This window comes from Lolium perenne, chromosome 3, assembly GCF_019359855.2.
Source record: "Lolium perenne isolate Kyuss_39 chromosome 3, Kyuss_2.0, whole genome shotgun sequence".
Taxonomy (NCBI): domain Eukaryota; kingdom Viridiplantae; phylum Streptophyta; class Magnoliopsida; order Poales; family Poaceae; genus Lolium; species Lolium perenne.
The window spans coordinates 21,272,742-21,295,114 of NC_067246.2; the positions used below are offsets into that span (position 1 = coordinate 21,272,742).

Genomic DNA, 22,373 nt, shown 5'->3' on the forward strand with positions numbered 1-22,373 from the left:
CCCTGTGTTTGAAAAAGAGAGTTGAGCTTGACATATTCACCCCCCAATCGGATTGAGTTATAAGAATTTTTCTATCAAATTTTCGTTCAACAAGTTTTTGGAAATTGACAAAGGCGGCATAGACATCAGGCTTGTGCTTGAGCAAATAAATCCAAGTAAACTTGCTATAATCATTGATAAAACTTACATAGTAATCGTGATGACCAACAGAAGTAGGTGCATGACCCCATACATCAGAAAAGACTAATTGTAAGGGGAATGTAGATACACCGGTGGATATAGGGTAGGGTAATTGATGACTCTTAGCCTGTTGGCATGAATCACATACGGACACAGCACTACTATCACTAACACACGAAAGTTTATTCTTGCTTATAATTTGCCTAACAATAATTAGAGAAGGGTGACCGAGACGACTATGCCACTGGGACTGGGACAACTTGGCGGCAACAAAGGCATGCTTTAGAGGATCTGAAGACGCCATGGATGATATAAGGGGATAGAGACCGCCAACACACCGTCCTCTATGGATGATTTTCCGTGTGACCTGATCCTAAATCAAACAGAAGAAGGGGTGGAACTCGATAAAGACACCGTTATCATATGTGAAGCGATGAACATATAGAAGGTTTTTGGAGGCATTAGGGACATGTAGGACATTGCGGAGATGAAAATTTTTAGTAGGGTGACGAACTACAGAGTGACCAATATGGGAAATATTCATACCTTGTCCATTGGCAGTGTTGACCTTGTCATAGCCCTTATATGTGTCCCTGAATGTCAGATTATTGAGCTTACTTGTAATATGATGGGTGGCGCCGGAGTCCTAGTACCAATTTGTGTCGACGCCATACGCATCATGAATCTCTTTGTCGCCATAGTCATCATCCTCAGACTCTCGGAGTAGCGGGACCAACAATCCTTCGCAGGGTGTCCCTCTTTATTGCATATTTGGCATGCAACATCAACCCAACACTAGTAGAAAAAGGCTTTTAGTCCCGGTTCACAACGGGCTTTACTCCCGGTTGGTGGAGCATTAGTCTCGGTTCACCTGCAGAACCGCGACTAAAGACCCCATTAGTCGCGGTTTGAATATTTTGGGGACTAAAGGGGTCGTATGGAATGCCTTTTTTCTACTAGTGCAAGGAGTAGTGCGGCGACGTCCACAGCCACGGCCTCGCCCCCCTCCTGGGGTTCCGCGGCCTCCACCGCGACCATGATAGGGTGGACGGTCATCACGGCGAGGATCACGACGGTCGTCGCGACGATCATCTCTGCGATCACCACGATCACCCCGTGACCGGTTGTAGCTATTGCCATTGCCTTGATGGTAATTGCTGTTGTTGTTGACGGGACGAGGGTGCCACTGTCGTGAGGCCGCATTAGCAGATGACTCGAACTCTGGCTGGGCTGGTCCATTGAGCATCAATTGGCGCTGATCATATGCGTGTAGGTGGGAGTACAGCAGACTCAGAGAGATCGGCATGGTCGCCACACTGAGAGCAGCCACCAGAGAGTTGTAGTCTGCGCCGAGGCCAGCAAGTATATAGGACACGAGTTGGCGATCATGAAGAGGATGATCGGCAACGACGAGTTCATTGGCAAATCCTTGCATCTTGGAGAGGAACTCGGAGGTTGTCATCTGAAGTTTTTTTTGTATTGGTGAGGGAAATCAGCAGGTTGGTAACTTTGGCCTCGCTCTGGGCAGCAAACATCTCCTCGATGGCATGCCACACCCCAGCTGTGTGTTCAATCCGATGAACATGGGGAATTATCTCCCGAGAGAGAGATTGGAGAAGATAGGACAGAACGATCTGGTCGCGGGACAGCCAGGAGGCGTAGTCCGGGTTTGGTCCCTTCTTCTCGGGCGCGTCGGTGGTCTTGTCTGCCGGGGCGATGACGATGTGGGTCGGCGGAGCGGCATCAGTGCCGTCAAGGAGGACGACAAGCTGGGTGCCACGGATGGCGGGTAGCACTTGAGAACGCCATATCGGTTAGTTCTCTCGCGTCAGGAGTTCACGCGGGGGCAGGCCGAGATTGATCGGTGGGGAGGAAGACGAAGACGCCATGGCAGCTGTCGATCTTGGGCAGCAGCGGCGACGTCAATCGGAGCAAGCGATCTTGGATATCGGCGGAAGAGCCGGGCCTGATACCATATTAAACGAGACACCGATCAGGTAGGAGTAACTACTCGGATACTTTCCGAGATCGTTGATTGACGTATATATGGAAGGGGAGTACGTTGCGGTACTCTAGCGTACAATAGAAAGACTTATATTATCGTATACAACTCTATCTCTAACACCTACATAGTGTTTTTCTCCGTGTTATGTATTTTTATTGTGTAGTTTTAGTATCCATAAAATGATAAATGTTGTATAATGCTAAGTTTGAGCGGTGTTTCAAATATTCGATTCTGTACCCTATAGAGTAAAAAGAAGGTTTCCAAGCTAGTTGTACATAATTAGTTGTTTTTCCATACCTTTGACTCTCCTTTCTTAATCTAGAACTATTGTGTTGGAAAAAACACTATTTTATTATTGCCGGCCTGGAGCTGGTAGACCGGATGTGAGTGAAGTGAGCAATTTTAAGTTCACAAATCAACTAGGAGTATTTGGAAAGATGCAGTCAACGGACTAGCCTGCCACTGCTAAATTATGTTCATTCTTCCAAGTCATCCACTATATTTCCAAGGACATGGAAAGTGTGTGTGGCCGGCCACACTGCCATGGTGTCTACTGAGCACCTTGCGACTGATGTTGATCTCTTGGGTAGTGACGAGGCTATTACCTATTGGAGCCTAATTGGTGGACGACTCGAATATCTGCAATTGATGTTGATATCTTTGATCTTTCATCTGCCGTGAATCGAGTGTATCAGTACTCTCATGCTCCTCAGAGTGATGTTGGTCTGCCGTGAAGTGTATTCTTTGGTATGTTCACGACATGATTGCTCATGGGTTTCTCATTTAGCCCTCGATCCTCGTGTACAACTACAGTTTCCTCATTCAGAAAATACTCGTCTTCAAAAAGATATTCTATATTTTGTTGAAAGTTACTCGTTTGCTTTGGCTCTGACGGTGCTTCATTGGTAACATGAAAATGCATAGAGTCGTGACGATGGCAAGAGATAAACAACATATAAATCGATTGCCACAAGGAACGATCTCGAATAAGTCATCCCCAAATGCGGTACCCTTTGTCCTCAATCTAGAGCTATTTTATTGAAAAAAAAATCCTCTATTCTAGTGCTGCTATAGACCGAGTGTGAGTCAAGTGAAATGTTTTAAATCAACAGATTATCTATTTGGAAAGCAACAACCAAGAGACTGGCCGGCCACTGCAGACTTTCTTCACATTCTTTCAGGTCACCCACTGCATTTCTACGGTGACGAGCGACATGTAAAGTGTGCATGGCGGGCCGTGCCAAACATGGAAGACCTGAATAGTTAGTTATTGACTCTCCGACAAAGACGGGAAATAAATAATACTACACTTTCTTTGCATTTTTCCAAGTGAAAACAACAGCAAACAAAGACAAAGGGCAGGCAGAAGGCTAATTTGTTCCAATGCTACTGACTCTTACAAAGACTGGCAAATAAATAATACAGTAACACTTTCCCTTGTGTTTTTCCTAGTGAAAACAACGACAAACATAGTCAATTAGGGCCGGCAGAACCATTGGTGTAGTAGGAGGCGTGCTGCTTCTCATGCCGGCGTCGGCAACGCTATCGGGATTGCCTGCGGCAGCAGCGCCAACTATGCAGCCAACAGCATCTACCAGTCCAACCTCACAGCGGTTGGTCCTACCAAAAGCCCGACCCACTTAGCTGCAATTGGCTTAAAGACCCAAGCATATTGAATGAAGAGATAAACTTCATAGAGATAATTTTTGCATCAATAGCCAACTTTTGCATTAAAGAAAAGTTGCTGGAAGAGCTCAGTTTAGATAAGGAAAATTTGGTCTCATGTAATCTCAAAGTCTGTAAAGAACTTGCATCAGAAAAGGTTGACAAACTTCCTGAAAGATACATATTCCCGGACAAATCAAGCACCCTCAGTTTTGTTTTGACTGGAAGATCTTAGGAGGGAACAACCCCTGAAGATAATTAATAGAAAGTTTAAACACAGTCAAATTTTCAAAATCCATGAAGAAATCTGAAAACGGACCAGCAAAAATGTTGCTGTTTCCTTGGAGGCTAATCACAGCTAGAGAACTGAGACTTGAAAGGCATTGGTGAACTGAACCATAGAGCTGATACGCCATCAAGCTAAGAACCTCAAGACGAGGGACTGCTTTAGCTAGAGATGTGCACCACTCTTCTCCATCACTATATATGGTTACCTAGTCAATGTAGAGCTCTCTCGAATGCTGAGGTTTCCCACACTAGGTTTTGGAAATTAGATACCGAGAGGAAGTTATCCATTTCACCATTGCATTGGAAAACACGCATGATATCATAGCTACAAGAAATATCCAAGGAGTGAGAATTGGAAATCACACATGACATCACAAGTTTGCTGATGCCCATGGGTATATAACCACCGAGGTGAGAACTGGAGAGCAAGGAAGTCCCGAAGACACTGTGAGATTGTCCAAAAGGAGATCATGGACTATGTATTTTCATCATCAAGGACGAACACAAGAAGCGTGTTAATCGGGTAGTCCTGATGACCTTTGTGGCAACACGCATTTCAGCAATGGAAGATCACAATAGTGAAAAAGGTCATGGGCCCAAACTAACATCCCTTTGCCAGGTTCCCACAGATTTACTCAGATGTATGGGAAGTACTTGTGCGGCGGAAGAAATCCAAAGAATTTTGGAAAAAAAAAGTCAGACAGCCCAGTAGCTCACCAAACGGAACCAGCACCCCCTGCACGTGGGTAGGCTGTAATGGAGGCAGAGTGAAAGGAGGACAAAGAATGAATGAAAAGATTAAAAAAATATTCTAACAAGTGGAGGATTCAAGGAATTAAGTGGTCGATGCAAATACAGTGTTCTTATCGTTCTTCCTCACTGACCAAACTAGCAACAGTTCAGTTTCTAATAGGTAGGTCTAAATAATTGGGTTTTGAAGAATTAAAACTCTGAACTGTTTGATGAAATCACATGACAACCGACGAATCTCACCATTCTAACAAATCACAAGCAAGCATGAGGTACATGCTAATAAGCAATTGTTGGTAGACAGGGAAAGAGTTTTGTTGTTGTCTCTGAAAACTAACCCAACATAACACAAGGCAACTGACTTTTTTTTTTTTTGCATTTTCTTCAGTAAGAACACAGAGAACAACAAATGCTCTAAACTGAGCAGATGCGACATCAATCAACACAAGATCACAGCACGATGGTCCGCATGATGACAGTATTACAAGCATCAACTACTAAAACATTGATGAACTTTGACAACTTCTCTTGTCCACAGGCCAGTGCATACAACAGAAAGGTAAGACAAGGGAAAGATTAGGCCAGGACTTTGTCACCAAGAACTTGGAGCTGATCTTAGCGTTGCCGGTGCGGTGTCGGAGCAGGGGAAGGCGAGTATGGAGAGCTTCAGGTTTGTTGAAGAGGAGGAGGAGCAGGGACCGCAGGGAGAAGAGCTTCAGGTCGCCATGGTCTCCGTCGCTGGCGCTGGAGTTGGCGATGAGCAGCAGGTCGTGTCACGCAAGGGACGGAGCTTGCACCTTGTAATGTAGGGAAGCAGCGTGTTGCAGCAGTGGTGGCGTGTTGGTGATGTGACTCAGCAGTGAGAGCGATGATGAAAACCCTATCTCCATCGCCCTCTGCTCTCGTTGGTGATGGATGATCTCCAGCCCCCTCTTTTCACCTCCCCTTTCTTCCTGACGAAGAGTAGTGTCGCACGTCTTCAGTTCTGGCCGCGTGGTGGAGTAGCAGCAGGTCATGCACATTGCGTGATCCAGCCTTTTTGCTGTCAACTCCTTGTAATCTCTCTCCTCTCCTCAAATTGATCCTTGCTTTTCATCTTTTAGCCCCTGTAAGTTATCTTTTCTTCTCTTTTATGTACTGACTACTGTAGCAGTCATATGCTCTGCTATTTGCTCTTTTTCGGACCAGCTGTGGTGTCGATCTCATCTCCCTTTCCTTGCTTCTTGCTATTCTTCACATAAATACATAATCCTTCCAGCAAAAGATCACCAACACGGGCAAGATGCAGCGATGACCATTTCCTCACTGAATTTGGTAGTTTATAATGGCTTTTCACACTTTCCTGCACAAAGATAGAAACAGACTGTAACTTGCTCTTTGCGACAACTTTCAGTATTTTAGCATACTTTTGCACCCCGGATTATGTCCAAAACAAAGCTTGAAGGCCATAATCAGTGCTAGAAAATGCTATATAAATGATGCTTATCATTAAGCGTGATTGTTGCCTTGACTGTTTCAAACTAATTAAGGTACGTGTCCACCAGTGAGAACTGAAAACAACTGACATGACCAGTGCGGTAATTAATAACTGAAAAAGGTTCCGGACTTCCTGTGTTCTTGTTTCCAAGTGGCTGATGGCCGGCCTTTCAAGCAGTGGAAACACAACTAGTGAGGAACAGATTAATCGAACAGAGTAGAATTTGGAAGGAATAAATTACCAAAGTACACAGCCTAGCTAATTAGTGTGCAATTTTTTCTTGGAAAGAAGGAAGAAAACAAACCTGAAATTTTCTATTCTCGCAAGCCGGCATGACCTGCTCAAGACCAAGTGAATTATTAAAGAAATTAAGACTGATTGGTGCTTTTATTGACTTGGTTTCAACGTAATGATGTAGTACTCTTATTGACTAGTAGGGGCAGGGGTTCTGAAAGCAACTGATTATAGTGGTTTTTTTTCAAGTGACTATTGGTGATTTGCTGATACATAAGCGCGCTGTGTTGATCATCTGGCAGAAGAAAAACGAGTACTTGTTGTAGTCTTGTAGCCAGCTAGTTGTGTTAGCTTGCCATGGCGGCCATTGGCGTCATCATCCTGCTCCTCCCACTCACACCGTTTCTGGTGGCTGCTGATGTGTTCTGCGACAACGTGAAGGCCGTCGCCGGCACCCTCTCCAAGAACGCCTCCTCTTCCCCGGTACATTTCACCACCACCACCTATGGCCAATCCCCCGATATCGTCTATGCGCTCGCGCTATGCCGCGGTGACAGCTCCGCCTGTGGCGGGTGCATCGACAACTGGTTCAATAAAGCGCTAAACCTGACGAATTGCGACAGAGTTGGCTCCAACTACAGGGATTGTATCGTTGTCTACAGTGCCAACGACGACATACTAGCGGCACCGTCGAATACCACAGGAGGATATGGCGACAGCACGCCGCCCTTTGAGGACTGGAACATCAAGAATGTCTCCAGGGACATCTCCCTCATCGTCGGCCTCACTCGCGAGCTGCTGGTGGCGACCGTGGAGAAGGCGGTCAGCATGGGTCCGACGCGGTACGCCACCGGGGTCATGGACATGGAGAGGGTGACGACCTACCCGAAGGTGTACTCCCAGGTGCAATGCACACCAGACCTGTCTACCGACGACTGCTCGGCATGCCTGCGCCGTCTCCTCAGCATGGTCAACTCCACCATGGCCCTGCGCATGGGTGGACAGATGGGTGTCACACGGTGTTATTTTAGGTACGAGGCGTACCAGTTCTATGATGCCAAACCTCTGCTAAGTCTGCCATCACCGCCGGCACCAGCTCCAACTCTGACCAAACACAAGAGTAAGTTGGAGTAGCAAATAAAATACTGTACAGGTCAGAGCCTCAACGCTAATTAGCATTATTGTCTACATGTCTGTCAATATTAGGGAACATGATGTGGGCAATTCCCGCAGTTGTAGTTCCGCTAACAGTAGCAGCATTTCTCCTCTTCATCTGTTACTCTCGCCGGCTTAAAAGGCAAAGAAAAGGTATGCTAATTATTTAGTGGAATGTTATTTCGTCATACTGCATTCTTTACTGTTGGTGGTAATATTTTTAAAAAAATTAGTGGTAATAACGCTACGAGTATGATATTTCTTAATAATAATGTTCCACAAGGATCAAGGAGGGAGCGGCAGGGGGAAAAATCGGAGTTCTCTTTGTTTGAATTTGAGCAGCTACTAGAGGCCACAAGAAATTTTTCAGAAGAAAACATACTTGGACATGGTGGCTTTGGGACTGTCTACAAGGTAAATTAGTAGGCTCGTGAGATTTTCATCTTTTATTGTGGCCTATTTAGCAACCTAATTCTACCTCTTGTATGAAAACAAGTCTATCTACATTGAATTTGAACCTAGCTGATGAAATTTAAATCGGAGTGGAGGATTAGTTACCATGTAGGCTGGGAAGAGCCTAACTTTTGAATAGATATTTTTCCCCAGGGCCAGCTTCCAGAGGGTTTGGAGATAGCGGTAAAGAGACTTGCTTCACATTCAGGACAGGGTTTCACAGAGTTCCAAAATGAAATCCAGCTCATAGCGAAACTCCAGCACACGAATTTGGTTAGGCTTTTGGGATGTTGCTCTCAAGAAGAGGAGAAAATGTTGGTCTATGAATACTTGCCAAACAAAAGTCTGGATTACTTCATCTTCGGTATGCATTTGCATTTCTTAGTGAACTTTAATTATCGTCTGTTCATGCATCAGAATGACTAAAGATTATTCGAGCTTTTTTTTCTCAACCCTTGTTAATTCAACTCTACAAATTATTTCATTTATATGGGTGTTTTTATCCTGTTATATTGATATCTAATTGATGTGTAGATGAGAATAAAAGAGCATTTCTGGATTGGTCAAAACTTGTAGCAATAATTGAGGGAGTAGCACATGGACTTCTTTACCTGCATAAGCACTCCCGGTTGCTTGTCGTACATCGAGATCTTAAACCAAGCAACATTCTTCTCGACGGTGAGATGAATCCAAAAATTTCAGATTTCGGGCTAGCAAAAATATTTAGCTCAAATGACACCGAAGGAAACACTACAAGAAGAGTGGTCGGCACATAGTAAGTTTCATAGAAAAAATATCGAATTGCAATTATACATGTTACAATTTAACAAGGAAAAGTAATCTTGACGCGTATCATATACCTTTCTAGTGGCTACATGGCCCCTGAGTATGCTTCGAAGGGCATCTTTTCTATTAAGTCCGATGTCTTCAGCTTTGGCGTTGTCATTTTGGAGATCCTTAGCGGAAAACGGAATTCTGGTCACCAACAATGTGGTGATTTCATCAATCTGCTTGGACATGTGAGCTTATACACACAAACTTAAGTTTGTAAATTTTTAATTTCATTTGATACACAACCTAATTTTTGTAATGGAATTGCAAACAGGCATGGAAATTATGGGAAGAAGGAAAGTGGATTGATCTCGTTGATGCCTCATTGGTGCCCGATAGTCACTCAGCAAAGATGATGAGGTCCATTAACATTGCATTGTTGTGTGTACAAGAGAACGCAGTTGATCGACCAACAATGGGAGATATTGTTTCAATGTTAAGTAGTGGGACTATGATCTTGGACGAGCCTAAGCAGCCAGCATATATCAATGTAAGAGTGGGAAATGAAGAGTCGTCCACTGCTCTCGAGTCATACAGTTTCAATGACATGACCATATCTGTCACAATTCCAAGATAGTGTTTTTCTCCACGTTATGTACTTTTATTATCCAGTTTTAGTATTCATAAAAACATAAATGTTGCATAATGCGTAAGTTTAAGTTGTGTTTCAAATGTGTGATTGTGTACCCTACAGTGGAAAGAAGGTTTCCAAGCTAGTTGTACATTAGCTGTTTTTCGATACCTTTGTTTCTCCCTTTCTTAATCTAGAACTATTTTGTTGAAAAAAAACTCTATTCTATTACTGACAGCCTTGACCTGGTAGACCAAATGTGAGTGAAGTGAACAAATTTAAGTTCACAAATTAACTATTAGTTTAGCAGACCACTGCTAAATTATGTTCATTCTTCCAAGCCATCCACTGTATTTCCAAGGGACCAAGCGACATGGAAAGTGTGTGTGGCCGGCCCACACTGCCATGGTGTGTCTACTGAGTGCCTTTATGCGACTGAACTTGATCGATCTCTTGGGTACTGATGAGGCTACTAGTTATTGGAGTCTAATTGGTGGACTCCAATATCTTCAATCGATCCATCTTCGATCTCTCATTTGCGGTGAATTGAGTGTTTCAGTACTCTTATGCTCCTCGTAGTGATGATTGGTCTGTCATGAAGTGGATTCTTTCATTCTTTGGTATGTTCACGTCACAATTGCTCATAGATTTTTCATTCAGCCCTCCCTGTACAGTTTCCTCATTCAGAAAATACTTGTTGTCAAAAAGATATCCTAAATTTTGTTAAACATTACTCGTTTGCTTTGTCTCTGACGGTGCTCCGTTGGTAAACATGAAAAGGCACAGAGTGAGTCATGACGATGGCAAGAGAGAAACGACGTACGAGAGGGGGTTATCTAGTGGAGGTATACCGCCCATTTGGACAGTGTCTGAAATCGATTCTATTCTAATATAGTCTATTCTAGACTTAATCAAAAACTATTTTGTTGAAAAAAATCCTCTATTCTAGTGCTTCTGTAGACCGAGTATGAGTCAAGTGAAATGTTTTAAAGCAACAGAATATCTATTTGGAAAGCAACAGCCAAGAGACTGGCAAGCCACTGCAGACTTTCTTCACATCCTTCCAGGTCACCCACTACATTTCCATGGCGACCGAGCGACATGTAAAGGATGAGTGGCGGGCCGTGCCAAACATGGAAGACCTGAATAGGTAGTTATTAACTCTCTGACAAAGACGGGAAATAAATAATCACACTTTCTTTGCATTTTTCCAAGTGAAAGCAACGGCAAACAATGACAATTAGGGCAGGCAGAAGTCTAATTTGTTCCAACGCCATCGATTCTCTGAGAAACACAGACAGAAGTCTATATAGCTTGGAAGGAGAGCCATTATTGTTTTGTGTGAATGTCCTTTTCTTGTTGTCCTTCACATAATTTAGAGAACCTTCATTATGTGCTTTGAGTCTATCCTCCTCTTGCACACACATAGCTATAGTCTTTTCTATGTCCCATTTTTCAGGGTTCATGTTGTAATTGACAACAAAGTTGTCAAACTGTGCTGTCAATGAAGCCATGACTAAGTGAACAAGAAGTGCAGGCTTCAGCTCCAGGTCGTCATTCATGGGCTTCAGCTTTGTAGCCAGGTTGCTCATCCTGAGGATGTGCTCCCTGATGCCATGTGCATCTCCAGTGTACTTTTCTGTTACCAGCTGCTTGAGCAACTGGGTTGCATCTTTGAACTGGCTCTTTATCTTTTCCAAGTGCTCCCCAACGGAAGCACACTCTGCAATTGAGCCAACGATGGCGTTCTCAATTGTGTTCTTTATAAATGCAATGCATTTCTTATTGGATGTCTGTCACTTTCTGTTCTCTAGGGTGTAGGCCATCTCCACACGACCATGATCCTTTTTCTTTCTATCCCATGCATCATCATCATCCTTGTCATCTCTGACAGGATCAGCTGGCTTTGTGGGCTGCGGTGTTTCAAGCACCCAGTGCACCTCAGCACATACGAAGGCGAAATCCACCTTCTTCCTCCACTCAGTGTAGTTATCCCCTCTTAGGGTGGGAACATCCTTGATGCAGCTCATCAAGTAGTACCCTCCTGAAAACCACAAATAAGTGAGAACAGTACAATTGTATATTATAATCCAACGTTGGTCCGAATTAACACATGCAATTGCAAAATGCAAATAAAACTATATCACCGTTGGGCAGAAACAGAGATAAATGCACACATTATTTCAACAAAATATGATCATGCCATTAATAACGTTGGTCATAAAATGATAGATTCATAAATGTTTCAATTATCACTTTTATTCAACTTTGAATTTTAATCATCACTTTTGCATTTAAAAATGCTCGCCGAAACTATGAATTTAAACTATTAACTTTTAAACTTTTCAGAGGCATAACTTTCACTTTTCAATGCCTGAACAAATATTTCGTTGGTCCTATTTATTCAGAAAAAATCTAGACAAAATTGGGCTAAAAACAACAGCCCTAAATGCCTAAAAACTGCATCTGAAAAATTAAAAAAATTAAAAACAGAAAGCTGTAAAACACTGTGCGCAGCCCATTTGCTCCCGCGGCCCACAGCCCACGTTGGCGTTTTCTGTCTGCACGCCCCTCGGTGCGTTTCCTCGCGGCCCGTTAGACGCGGCCCAGCACCACTGCCTGGCCCGCCTGGCGGCCCACGGCCTGCTCGCGAGTGGCAGCTCGCGCTGGCCGTCCGATCTAGATCGGACGGTCCCGCGCCCATATTGGCCCATATATAAGCGGCTGGAACGACCAGCCCCCCGAAAAACCCTACATCATTTCCCCTAGCTCCGTCTCCCACGGCCTGGCGGCGGCGGAGAGAAGAAACCCGAGCGCCCGTGGCCGGCGCCACGCCAGCGACGGCGAGCCCACCACGGCGGCGGCTCAGCGGGGCTTCCCTTTCTTTCTTTTCCTCTCACCAGGCGTCCTACATGCCCGGCGTCTCTGTCTCTGTGCTCCGCGGGGAGAAAAAACCGTGCCGCCCAGCCTTCCGCCGGCGACGAGCCCCTCCCTATCTCTTTTCTGTGCATGTTCCACCAGAACCTGGCAGCCTGCGGCGAGACGATAGGAGCGGCACCTCCCTGGACCTCTTGCCGGCGCGTGCGTGCACCCGAGGGTGGGCGCACCGCCGTCAAGCGACCCAGAGACGGTGCCCTTTGCCAGCGTGCTTCTCAGCAACGGCCGGTGAGTACTTTTTCCCTTCTACCCCATCTCTGGTTCCGATTAGACCGATTAGGGTTAGGGTTTCTGTCGGGATCTAGGTTTTTTGTGACTTTTCTACCCGAAAACATACGATCTACAACACTAGCATGGCTCTGATACCAATGTTAAAGTAGGAAACGACTAGGGTAGATCCTATGCGGGTATTTGACTATTACTGTGTTGGAATATCTGCTTGTACTGTGAGAGAGAGAGCTCGAGGAAAGGAGGCGTACCTTCTCCCTTAGAGGATGAACCTTCGGACGTCGACATGGTGGCGACGGCGGTGGCGTGGGTGAGGTCGTGGCGGCGGCGGCGGAGCTTCCCGTCGGCGCAACGCTAAACCCTAGATCGGATTGGTTTGTCGGTGGAGCGTACGTCAACGCGACGAACCTCATACTGCGAGCCGCCGGCCCCCACCTCTCTTTATAGCGCTGGCGACAGGGACCCACCAACCATAATGGGTTGGGCGCCCCCGATCAGGGCGCAGGTCACAAGGGGCCCGGTGGGCCGTTGGGCCCACACGAAAAAGAGATCAACCTAACAAAAACAACGACAAACATAGACAATTTAGGGCCGGCAGAAACCATTGGTGTAGTCAATTAGGAGGCGTAAGTTGGGGCTGGTCCTCCCAGGAACATGGTTAGCATGGTGGGCGCGTTGCGGCTGCTGCTGCTCATGCCGGCGTCGGCAACGCAATCAAATCGCCTGCGGCAGCGGCGGAAACTACACGGCCAACAGCACCTACCAGTCCAACCTCACAGCGGTTGGTCCTCCCAAAATCACCACTTAGCTGCAATTGGCTTAAAGACCCAAGAATATTGAATGAAGAGAGAAACTCCATAGAAATAAATTTCGCATCAATAGCCAACTCTTGCAGTGATGAAAAGTTGCTGTAAGAGCTCAGTTTAGAAAATTAAAAGGAAAAGTTGGTCTCATCTAATCTAAAACTATGTAAAGATCTTGCATCAGAAAAGCTTGGCAAACTCCCTGGAAGATCCATATTCCCGGACAAATCAAGCACCCTCAGTTTCTTTGACTGGAAGATCCTAGGAGGGAACCACACCTGAAAATTATTATTAGAAAGTTGAAGCACAGTTAAATTTTCAAAATCCATGGAGAAATCTGGAAACCGACCAGCAAAAATGTTGCTGTTTCCTTGGGGCTGATCACAGCTAAAGAACTGAGACTTGAAAGGCATTGGTGAACTGGACCATAGAGCTGACACGTCACCAAGCTAAGAACCTCAAGACGAGGGACTGTTTTAGCTAGAGATGTCCACCACTCTTCTCCATCATTGCATATGGTTACGTAGTCAAGGTCGAGCTCTCTCAAATTGCTGAGGTTTCATTAGGTTTTGGAAATTAGATACCAAGAGCAAGCTATCCATTTTTTAAACATAAGGCCAAAGGCCCGGCTTTATTTATAAAGCCATACGGCAACCATAGTAGCAATACAATCATACACGCATCGTTCGCGGCTTCTACCTGCCTCACACCACCCAAACACGGAGGAGCTCTCCTCAGGAGCCAACAAGATATCGGTAGACCAACCCACACACAACAACTAGATAAAGAAACAACAGCTGCTCCGAGGCCTCACGCGCCGGATCTCATCCTCGCCTGAAGACTCCAAACCTCGCCCATCACCACATCCAGCAGCCCTCGGTCCTTCGGTTTGACCAGAACCCTCCATCTCTGCATAAAAAAATACGTCAGCGGGGTTGTTGATAAGTTTCCCTTCCATAGCTAGTTTCCTAATGTTCCAAAGCGCCCAGCATTGAGCCGCAAAGGTGAACCAAACTAGCCTACGTAAGGACCCCGAGAGACTCTGGATGGGACTGATGAACTGCCCAGCCCCTGCCGGATTCCAGTCGCAGTGCAGGAGCTCCCTAACTCCCGCCCACACCAACTTCACAAGATGGCATGAGAAGAAGATGTGGTTGCAGTCCTCTTGTTCCCCACAGAAGGCGCAAACCCCATTGGTTGGACCATTCCGCTTAGCCACCTGCACCCCGGAGGGTAACCGTCTTCTAATGAGTTGCCACAGGAAAAACCCTGATCTTCAGCGGAACCTTCGTCTTCCAAACCTCCTTGAAGTGTGTTACTACCGCCCCTTGCGTTAGTCGTCCATAGATAGACCTGGTCGAGAACTCACCCAAGGCCTCTAGGGACCACGGAACCTCATCTTCCCCTTCCACATAGGGGTGGAAATCAAAGATGAAAGGACACGGGTGCCGCCTAGATGGGGGGGGGGAGGGGGGGGGGGTGAATAGGCGGTTTAAAACTCTTTCGATTATGGCTTAACAAATACGGAATAAAACTAGCGTTTAATTTGTCAAGCACAAAACCTATATAACTAGGGTTCACCTATGTGCACCAACCACTTATGCTAAGCAATACAAGCAACTATGTGATAGCAAGATATATAACTTCAAACACGAAGGCTATCACAAAGTAAAGTGCATAAGTAAATAGCTCGGGTATAGGAATAACCGAGGTGACGCGGATGATGTATCCCGAAGTTCACACTCTTGCGAGTGCTAGTCTCTGTTGGAGCGGTGTGGAGGACAAAGCACTCCAAACGCCACGAAGGCCTCACCGTATGCTCCTCGACCCTTCCCACCAAAGGGGGAGACCTCGATCCACTATGGAATCTTAGGGTGGTCACCGAACCCGCACAAAGCTTGGGGCTATCTCCACAACTTAATTGGAGGCTTCCAACAAATCGCCACAAAGGCCTTGCCCTTGAAGAATCTCCACAACTTAATTGGAGTCCCCAAGAACACCACAAAGACCACTAAGCCGTCTAGGGTCCAAAGACCTAAGAGGAACAAGCTCTAGAAACAAGCTCCCGAAGAAATATACACACGAACTTTCACCTCCACGTATCACCGCGGAGAAGTCAAACCGATGCACCAAATGCAATGGCAAATCCTTCACTCCCAACTTCCACCAAAGCTACCAAAGCTTGTGGGGGAAGAAGAGAGGAAGAACAAAGGAAATTCACAAAGAACTCCAAGATCAAGATCTAGAGGATTCCACTCACAAAGAGAGGGATTCGATTGGTAGAAATGTAGATCAAGATCTCCTCTCTCTTTTCCCTCAAATGGATGCAAGAATCATGGAGGGATTGAGAGATAGAGCAAGCTTCTCAAGGTCAACAATGGAGGAGAGAGAGTAAGAGAAGCACAACCCAAGGAGGAAGAAGGGGGGTATTTATACCCCCCCCCCCCCCCCAGAAAATCAAGCCGTTGGGGAATACCAGGCCAGAATATCCGGCCTAAGTGAGGGCCGGAAATTCCGCCCCCCACCGGAAATTCCGGCCAGGAAAATGAAATTTCATAACTTGAGCATCCGGACTCCGATTTAGATGATCTTGGGCTCGTTTCGAAGCTAGTAACAAGCTCTACAAGATCATGCAGGGAACCATCATAGTCCAGTAAGGTAGGATAGAAATAAATGATGAAAGGTTTGACTTATAAAAAAAAAGACATACCGGTAAAACCTCCAACCTCGAAAATGCAACAAGTTGCCCGTGCAAGAACCATTCTCGATGAACTATAGCTTGTCATGAGAATAAGCACAAGCTCTAAAACATCACATGGATAAGATCCAAATAACAACCAAGAAAGATGATGCAAGGATGCAAAGGTTTGAGCTCTCCGAAGGATACGATCGAGTTACTCACTCAAGAGCCCTCTTGATAGTACGGCAACTAAACTATAAACCGGTTTCCATCTACACCATGAGACCGATAAGAAAGAAACCCTATCAAGAGCAAACCTTAACCTTGCGCGTTCCTCTTGAGCTCGATGATGACGATCTTGACCGCAGCAAGATGGAACGCCTTTCTTGATAGTGCTTGCTTGACGAAGTCTTGTGGATTGCTCCCCCATAATCCACCATGGGAGAGATTAACAAGCTCTTGCGCGTTCCTCTTGAGCTCGATGATGACGATCTTGACCGCAGCAAGATGGAACGCCTTTCTTGATAGTGCTTGCTTGACGAAGTCTTGTGGATTGCTCCCCCATAATCCACCATGGGAGAACTTCTTCTTCGGCGCAACTTCACATATCCATGATTACCATATGGATGGCAAGCTTTAAGCAAATGATCTCTTCGAGTTGGCTCATCTTGAACTTGCACTTCATTTCTTCATTCTTCATCATGTTGATGTCTTCAAGTTAAACTTGAGGGCTCACTTCATCTTCATCTTCAAGACATACTTGACACTTAATATTCTTCATCAATTTATTCTTATTGCAACCTTGAAGCCAACATATGGTTCAAGCATTTCCTATGGAAAACTCCTACAAATATAACTTAATGCAAACATTAGTCCATAGGTATTGTTATTAATTAACAAAACCACACATGGGGGCTCCATGCACTTTCAATCTCCCCCATTTTGGTAATTGCTGACAATCTCTTTGAGGGGGTTTATATAAGGAATTTAAGTAACAAACAAGTTGAATACATAGAGCAAACTCCCCCATAATATATGCATGTGTGAATGAACTTGAATTTCATTGCATACATTGGCATTCAAAGCCTAGTGGAGTTTCTCTAAATATTCAACTATGCAAAGCAACAAGATGCAATGCAAGAAAGGCACATGCTTAAGCACAAAGCAAAGACATAACCAAATTTCCTTAAACCCTCCAAACTTCTCGCCCATTGTTACCAATTGCTGAAATGGGTGAAAAATTTAGAAGGCCAATATAGTGAGAGTTCCTCCATACCGTGTTCATTTCTCATAATTTGAGTGGAATCAAATGCACGTATGCAATGACGAATATTCGGAAGGAATCACACTATAGAGAGGATCAAAGTTTGCAAAAATATAACAAAGTCAAGAAGCTTCAACAAATGAAGCAAGCAACCAAATGAACCACAAAGAAGATACCAAAACAAAGATAGATATTATGATAAGATCAAGAAGATTGCTCTAAATAATATGAGGAAACTCCCCAAGGTTTATGCACCAAATAGACAACTTAAATTGGAATATGGGTGCACAAACATGGAATCATCACTCCCATAATATCATTCAAAACTAAAGATACCAAGTGAAATAAACTCATATGATCAAAGCAAAATTGTACTTTAAGTAAAATGAAGAAGCTCCCCAAGGTACATGCATAAATTAAAATGTTGCATTTGAATATAATATGCATAACATGGAATCCTCACTCCCTCATTACCAACAATACAAACAATTGCAAGAGACCATAGATAAGAAATTAAGCTTAACACTTGGAGCAAATAAATGGTTGAGCAATAAGTAAGAGATACCATAGTAAGAGGCTCAACCAGAAGGATATGTGAGAGGCATGGCCAAGCATATTATAAGACTAATACAAGGATGAGAAAATAGCAACATCATAGTCTTCAACGAATGATTTTGCTTAGCATGACCAAACAACACATAACAATTAAATAAGATATCAAGTGGCAAATTATCATCTCTTATGTGTATAAGTTTCTCTAAGTAGACAATATCACAAAGATATTTATCCACAAAGAAACATGTACACACAAAATAGATATAAAATAATTAAAACATGATATCTAAAACGAAGTCATGCAATATACCAATAAGATCCTTGCTTAATAGCATGCTCAAAGGCTCAATTTTATCTTATTGTACATTAATCAACTTCAAACACAAACACATCAAGGACATCACAAATATCAACAAGGGAAAGAAGATAGTTGTGATTCTTCGAGAAAAGCAACAAGTATCACAAAGAAAGGATACCAAAACAAATAACTCAATTCGCACTTTCTTCAATATTGCACATGTGAGAAGATCGAGGAATTGATATGCAATAAATTGCTAGATAGACATATTTGGGATTGGTGAATCATGACATGATTTTATATACTTCCCAACATATGTGCTCATCTCAATTCACTCACATTAGCAATAAAGAGGTTTCATTAAGATCTTTGCAAGAAGCACAATATTTGCAAATTAAGAGTTTCATGCTAAGATGCAACCACAAGGTTGGATGCTAGAAGAGTATTCATGAGAAGATACTTGTTACCGAGATAGCATTGGTGTGGATGTAGTAGATATGATTTCGTTGATCATCCAAGCTTGCCTCAAATTACCATTGGATAACCACTTCTTCTCAAGAGTGAGACAAGCATCCAATGCATCTCCATTGTACCTAACACAAAGGTAAGTACAATATGGTCCCCAAACTAATTGGGTCCAAAGTAGTTAGAGACACTACAACATATAGGACAAACTCCACATAAATATGTTCATATAGATATGAAAATTGAATTTCATGCACATCTTAGCTCATTTAGGATTTTTTTGGAGTTTACCCTATATATTGGAACAAAGAAAGCAAAGCATGCCATACAATATACATATAGTAGATATGCATGCACAAGACTTTCAAGAACCAAAGGAAGATATAATTTGGACAAAACACCAATTAAATCAAGAAACAATAGTTGTCCAAATTATATCAAAGAATCAAATCAACACAAGATAGACTCTAGGTTTTATCTCATTATAAGAAGCTAATTAATCCCAAAAAAGGGAATGAGATAACCAACTCCAAAAGAGAGCACGGTTCCAACAAATAAACCAAACCCTCTACACTTTTCATAATGGCACAAGTACCGAAAGGAAAAGGTTTGTCTTCCAACATCAAATACTTGATAAAGATCAAGCAATGAAATGATAGGATCATAAAAGTAGTATTCTAATAAATATAGGAGATCTCCCTCAAGATTAGTGCATTATTTAGTATTTTGTATTTGAATACAAAATGCACAAAAGTGGAATCATCACTCTAACTATATCTAATAAAACACTAGAAAATTTCACGTAGATAAAAGATCCATAAAAGGCAAGAAAGACACATGGGATTTAAAAACAATCTCTTGGCAAGAAATTAGGCAATGTACACAAGAGCCAATGTAAAGATGATCAATAAATATCTACCTCGTAATATATTGCCAATTGTCCTAGGACTAGAGGTATTAGGAAATATTTTCCCGGTGGTAGTTTCCAAGTATATCCAAGATCATCTTCATACCAAAGAAAGCATATGGTAAAAGATACGAGTTAACCATCATGCAACGAGAGTTTCTTGATAGCTTCAATTGATTACATCACCATGCAAAGCAATGAATAGCATAACTTGAAGCACATGATTTCCCAAAAAGGATATGAGACACCCATTGTGAAAAACCATGCCAAGAAAAACTCTCACAAACAAGATCCACAAAGATATTAGCAAAGAAGGTTATTTAAGCAAATTTGGACTTGTTTGAGCAAAACATGACACATAGGAACGAGGTAATTTACAATTTCAATACTATGTGACACAACCTCAAATATACACATTTTCTTGGCTTGTAATATGCACAAAGCATAATACTCCCCCATAATGTGATAGAGAATTTATTTTGTCAAATGCAACAAAGAACCAACTAGAGATAATTAATGGACATTAGAATTTGAATTTCTCATGAGGATGAAATACCACATAGAGACTAGATAATCTTGCAATATCAATTCTAAGTGGTATTCCTCATGTACACACATTTTTAGGGTTATGACATTCCCAAGTGCATATCACTCCCCCAAAATGGGATAGTCCATTAATCACTCATAAGAGCCATACAAGATACAACAAGATGCAAAGAGGCTCCAACACGCACACAAATACATGGTGCGCAACCTAACATACATAGACTTGATTTCTCAAGATAAAGCAAGTAGGAAGCACAACATATACAAGCATATGCAAGGTACAAAACCAACACATGCAAATGGGCGAGTAACTTTCAATGTAAATAAGTTGAGAACATGTTACCACAAGGAGGAACATTGGATATATGATAGAGACAAGATAATCCAATTGACTTGACTTGAGACAATACAATTGATGAAGATCCCTTAATTCTTCATGATATAGTCAAGTCTCCAATGCCCTCCATCCTCCACCTATTTATAAAGTTTTAGCTTGTTGGTCCCCAACCAAGTTGGGCCCTAAGAGGTTAGTCACAATAGGTTTGGCAACCCAAATGGTTCTTTTCTTGACACCACATTGAGCACCAACATATTTGGCAAACACATTGCCAACCTCATCCTTGCTAAGAGAATAAACATCATCAATGATTATAGGGTTGGATGAGGTACCGATAGTGCAAAAGGAGGAGATGTGGCCCTTCTCACGGCATATGTAGCAAGTTCTTCTCTTCTCCTTCTTCTCACTTGATTTCTCCACAATGGGAGCATTAGCTTGACTCTTCTTGGGAAGTGGTCTTTCTTCAACCCGAGGTTGGGCATGGCCTTGAACTTGAGGCCACTTCCCTTCTTGCTTCTCACTAAGAGGCTTCTTCTTTAATGGGCAAGATCTAACATGATGCCCTTCAATTTTGCACTTGAAGCAAACAATCTTGGCCGGGTCTTTGACTTGTACTTGGCCTTTCTTGTTCTTGGAGCTTTTGGACTTCTTCATGTTGTTCGAGATAAATCCAAGTCCGTTCTTGTCATTGGGGGATTGTTGCACACTCAACATCTTGTCAAGTTTGCTTTTCCCTCCATGACCCTTTTTTCAATTCTTTCTTCAAGGAAGTGACTTGAGCCTTGAGCTCTTTGATTTCCTCTACATGGTTAGTAACAACACAAATACTAGAAGAAGTAGAAACTTCATTGTTAGAGCAACAAGTCAAGGAAGATAATTCATCACAAGATTTTGCAATACTATGAGTAGATGAATTAATAGGACTAGCACATGGCGATATAGCATTTTGAGAAATAGTGCTAGTATCCACATGAGGCTCACAAGATGTTACCTTTGACATGATAGCCTCATGAGCTAACTTTAGCCTATCATGGGAGACTAGAAGATCATCATGGGAGCTAGAGAGCTTTCCATGATTTTCTTCCAAAATCCCATAATTACTAGTTAGCAATTCAAGTTGAGCCCTTAGCTCAACATTCTCCTTCAAAATGGATGTTTCACAAGATGTAGAGTTAGTAGCACAAGCATCATCATTAATAGCAATAGGAGAAGGCAAGTTGGCATGCTCTTTTATATATGAAGCTTTAAGTTGCTCATGTGACTCGGTGAGTTTGGTGAGCGCACTCTCAACGACCCTTGAACCATTTTTGAGTTGCTCAAAATCCTCAAGGAGTTTAGTATTAACAAACACAAGCTTATCATTTTTTAGCTTTAGATCATTTGCCACTTCAAGATCTCTATCATGGTCTTCCTTTATTCTAGACAATTCTAGAGAAAAGATCTCCTCAAGAGTTTCTTTGGTGGTTTGTTCTTCTTCAAGTTCATCCTTTTAGAGAGCCTATTTCATCGGCATACTCGCGTTCGATAGCACCCATTTTTAATATGGTGTTCTCATGCATATCAATAAGTTTTTGGCTCTCAATAGCAAAAACTAAGATTTCAACAAATTTAGAGCAAGAAATTTTCTTATTGCGAAGAGCACGATGAAAAACCTCACCCTTGTCATGTAAAGAGGAAATCAATTCCTCTTCTTCTTCATGTACTTCATCTTCATCATTATGAGAAAAATTAGCTTCTGAGGTAT

The 22,373-nt window shown here is 43.1% G+C and overlaps 1 protein-coding gene and 1 long non-coding RNA gene across 5 annotated transcripts; one reads left to right on the plus strand and one right to left on the minus strand.

The window, feature by feature from the left end:
- Nucleotides 1-6,071: 6,071 nt before the first annotated feature.
- On the minus strand, nucleotides 6,072-9,201 carry LOC127340905 (uncharacterized). Of its 4 annotated transcripts, none has more exons than XR_007875006.1 (4): nucleotides 9,068-9,201; nucleotides 8,819-8,957; nucleotides 6,670-6,702; nucleotides 6,072-6,230 (listed from the first exon to the last, which is right to left on the minus strand). It is a non-coding gene; the product is annotated as an uncharacterized lncRNA (long non-coding RNA). The 4 variants fall into 4 exon arrangements; XR_007875007.1 differs by having other exon boundaries at nucleotides 8,313-8,957; XR_007875005.1 differs by lacking the exon at nucleotides 6,670-6,702.
- Nucleotides 6,786-9,615, plus strand: LOC127340904 (putative cysteine-rich receptor-like protein kinase 20). The gene is made up of 7 exons (XM_051366679.2): nucleotides 6,786-7,719; nucleotides 7,806-7,907; nucleotides 8,038-8,168; nucleotides 8,361-8,571; nucleotides 8,742-8,982; nucleotides 9,076-9,226; nucleotides 9,313-9,615. Exons 1-7 carry the CDS (start codon nucleotides 6,957-6,959, stop codon nucleotides 9,613-9,615), a joined length of 1,902 nt encoding a protein of 633 aa, XP_051222639.1. The 5' UTR covers nucleotides 6,786-6,956.
- The last annotated feature ends 12,758 nt before the right edge of the window (nucleotides 9,616-22,373 follow it).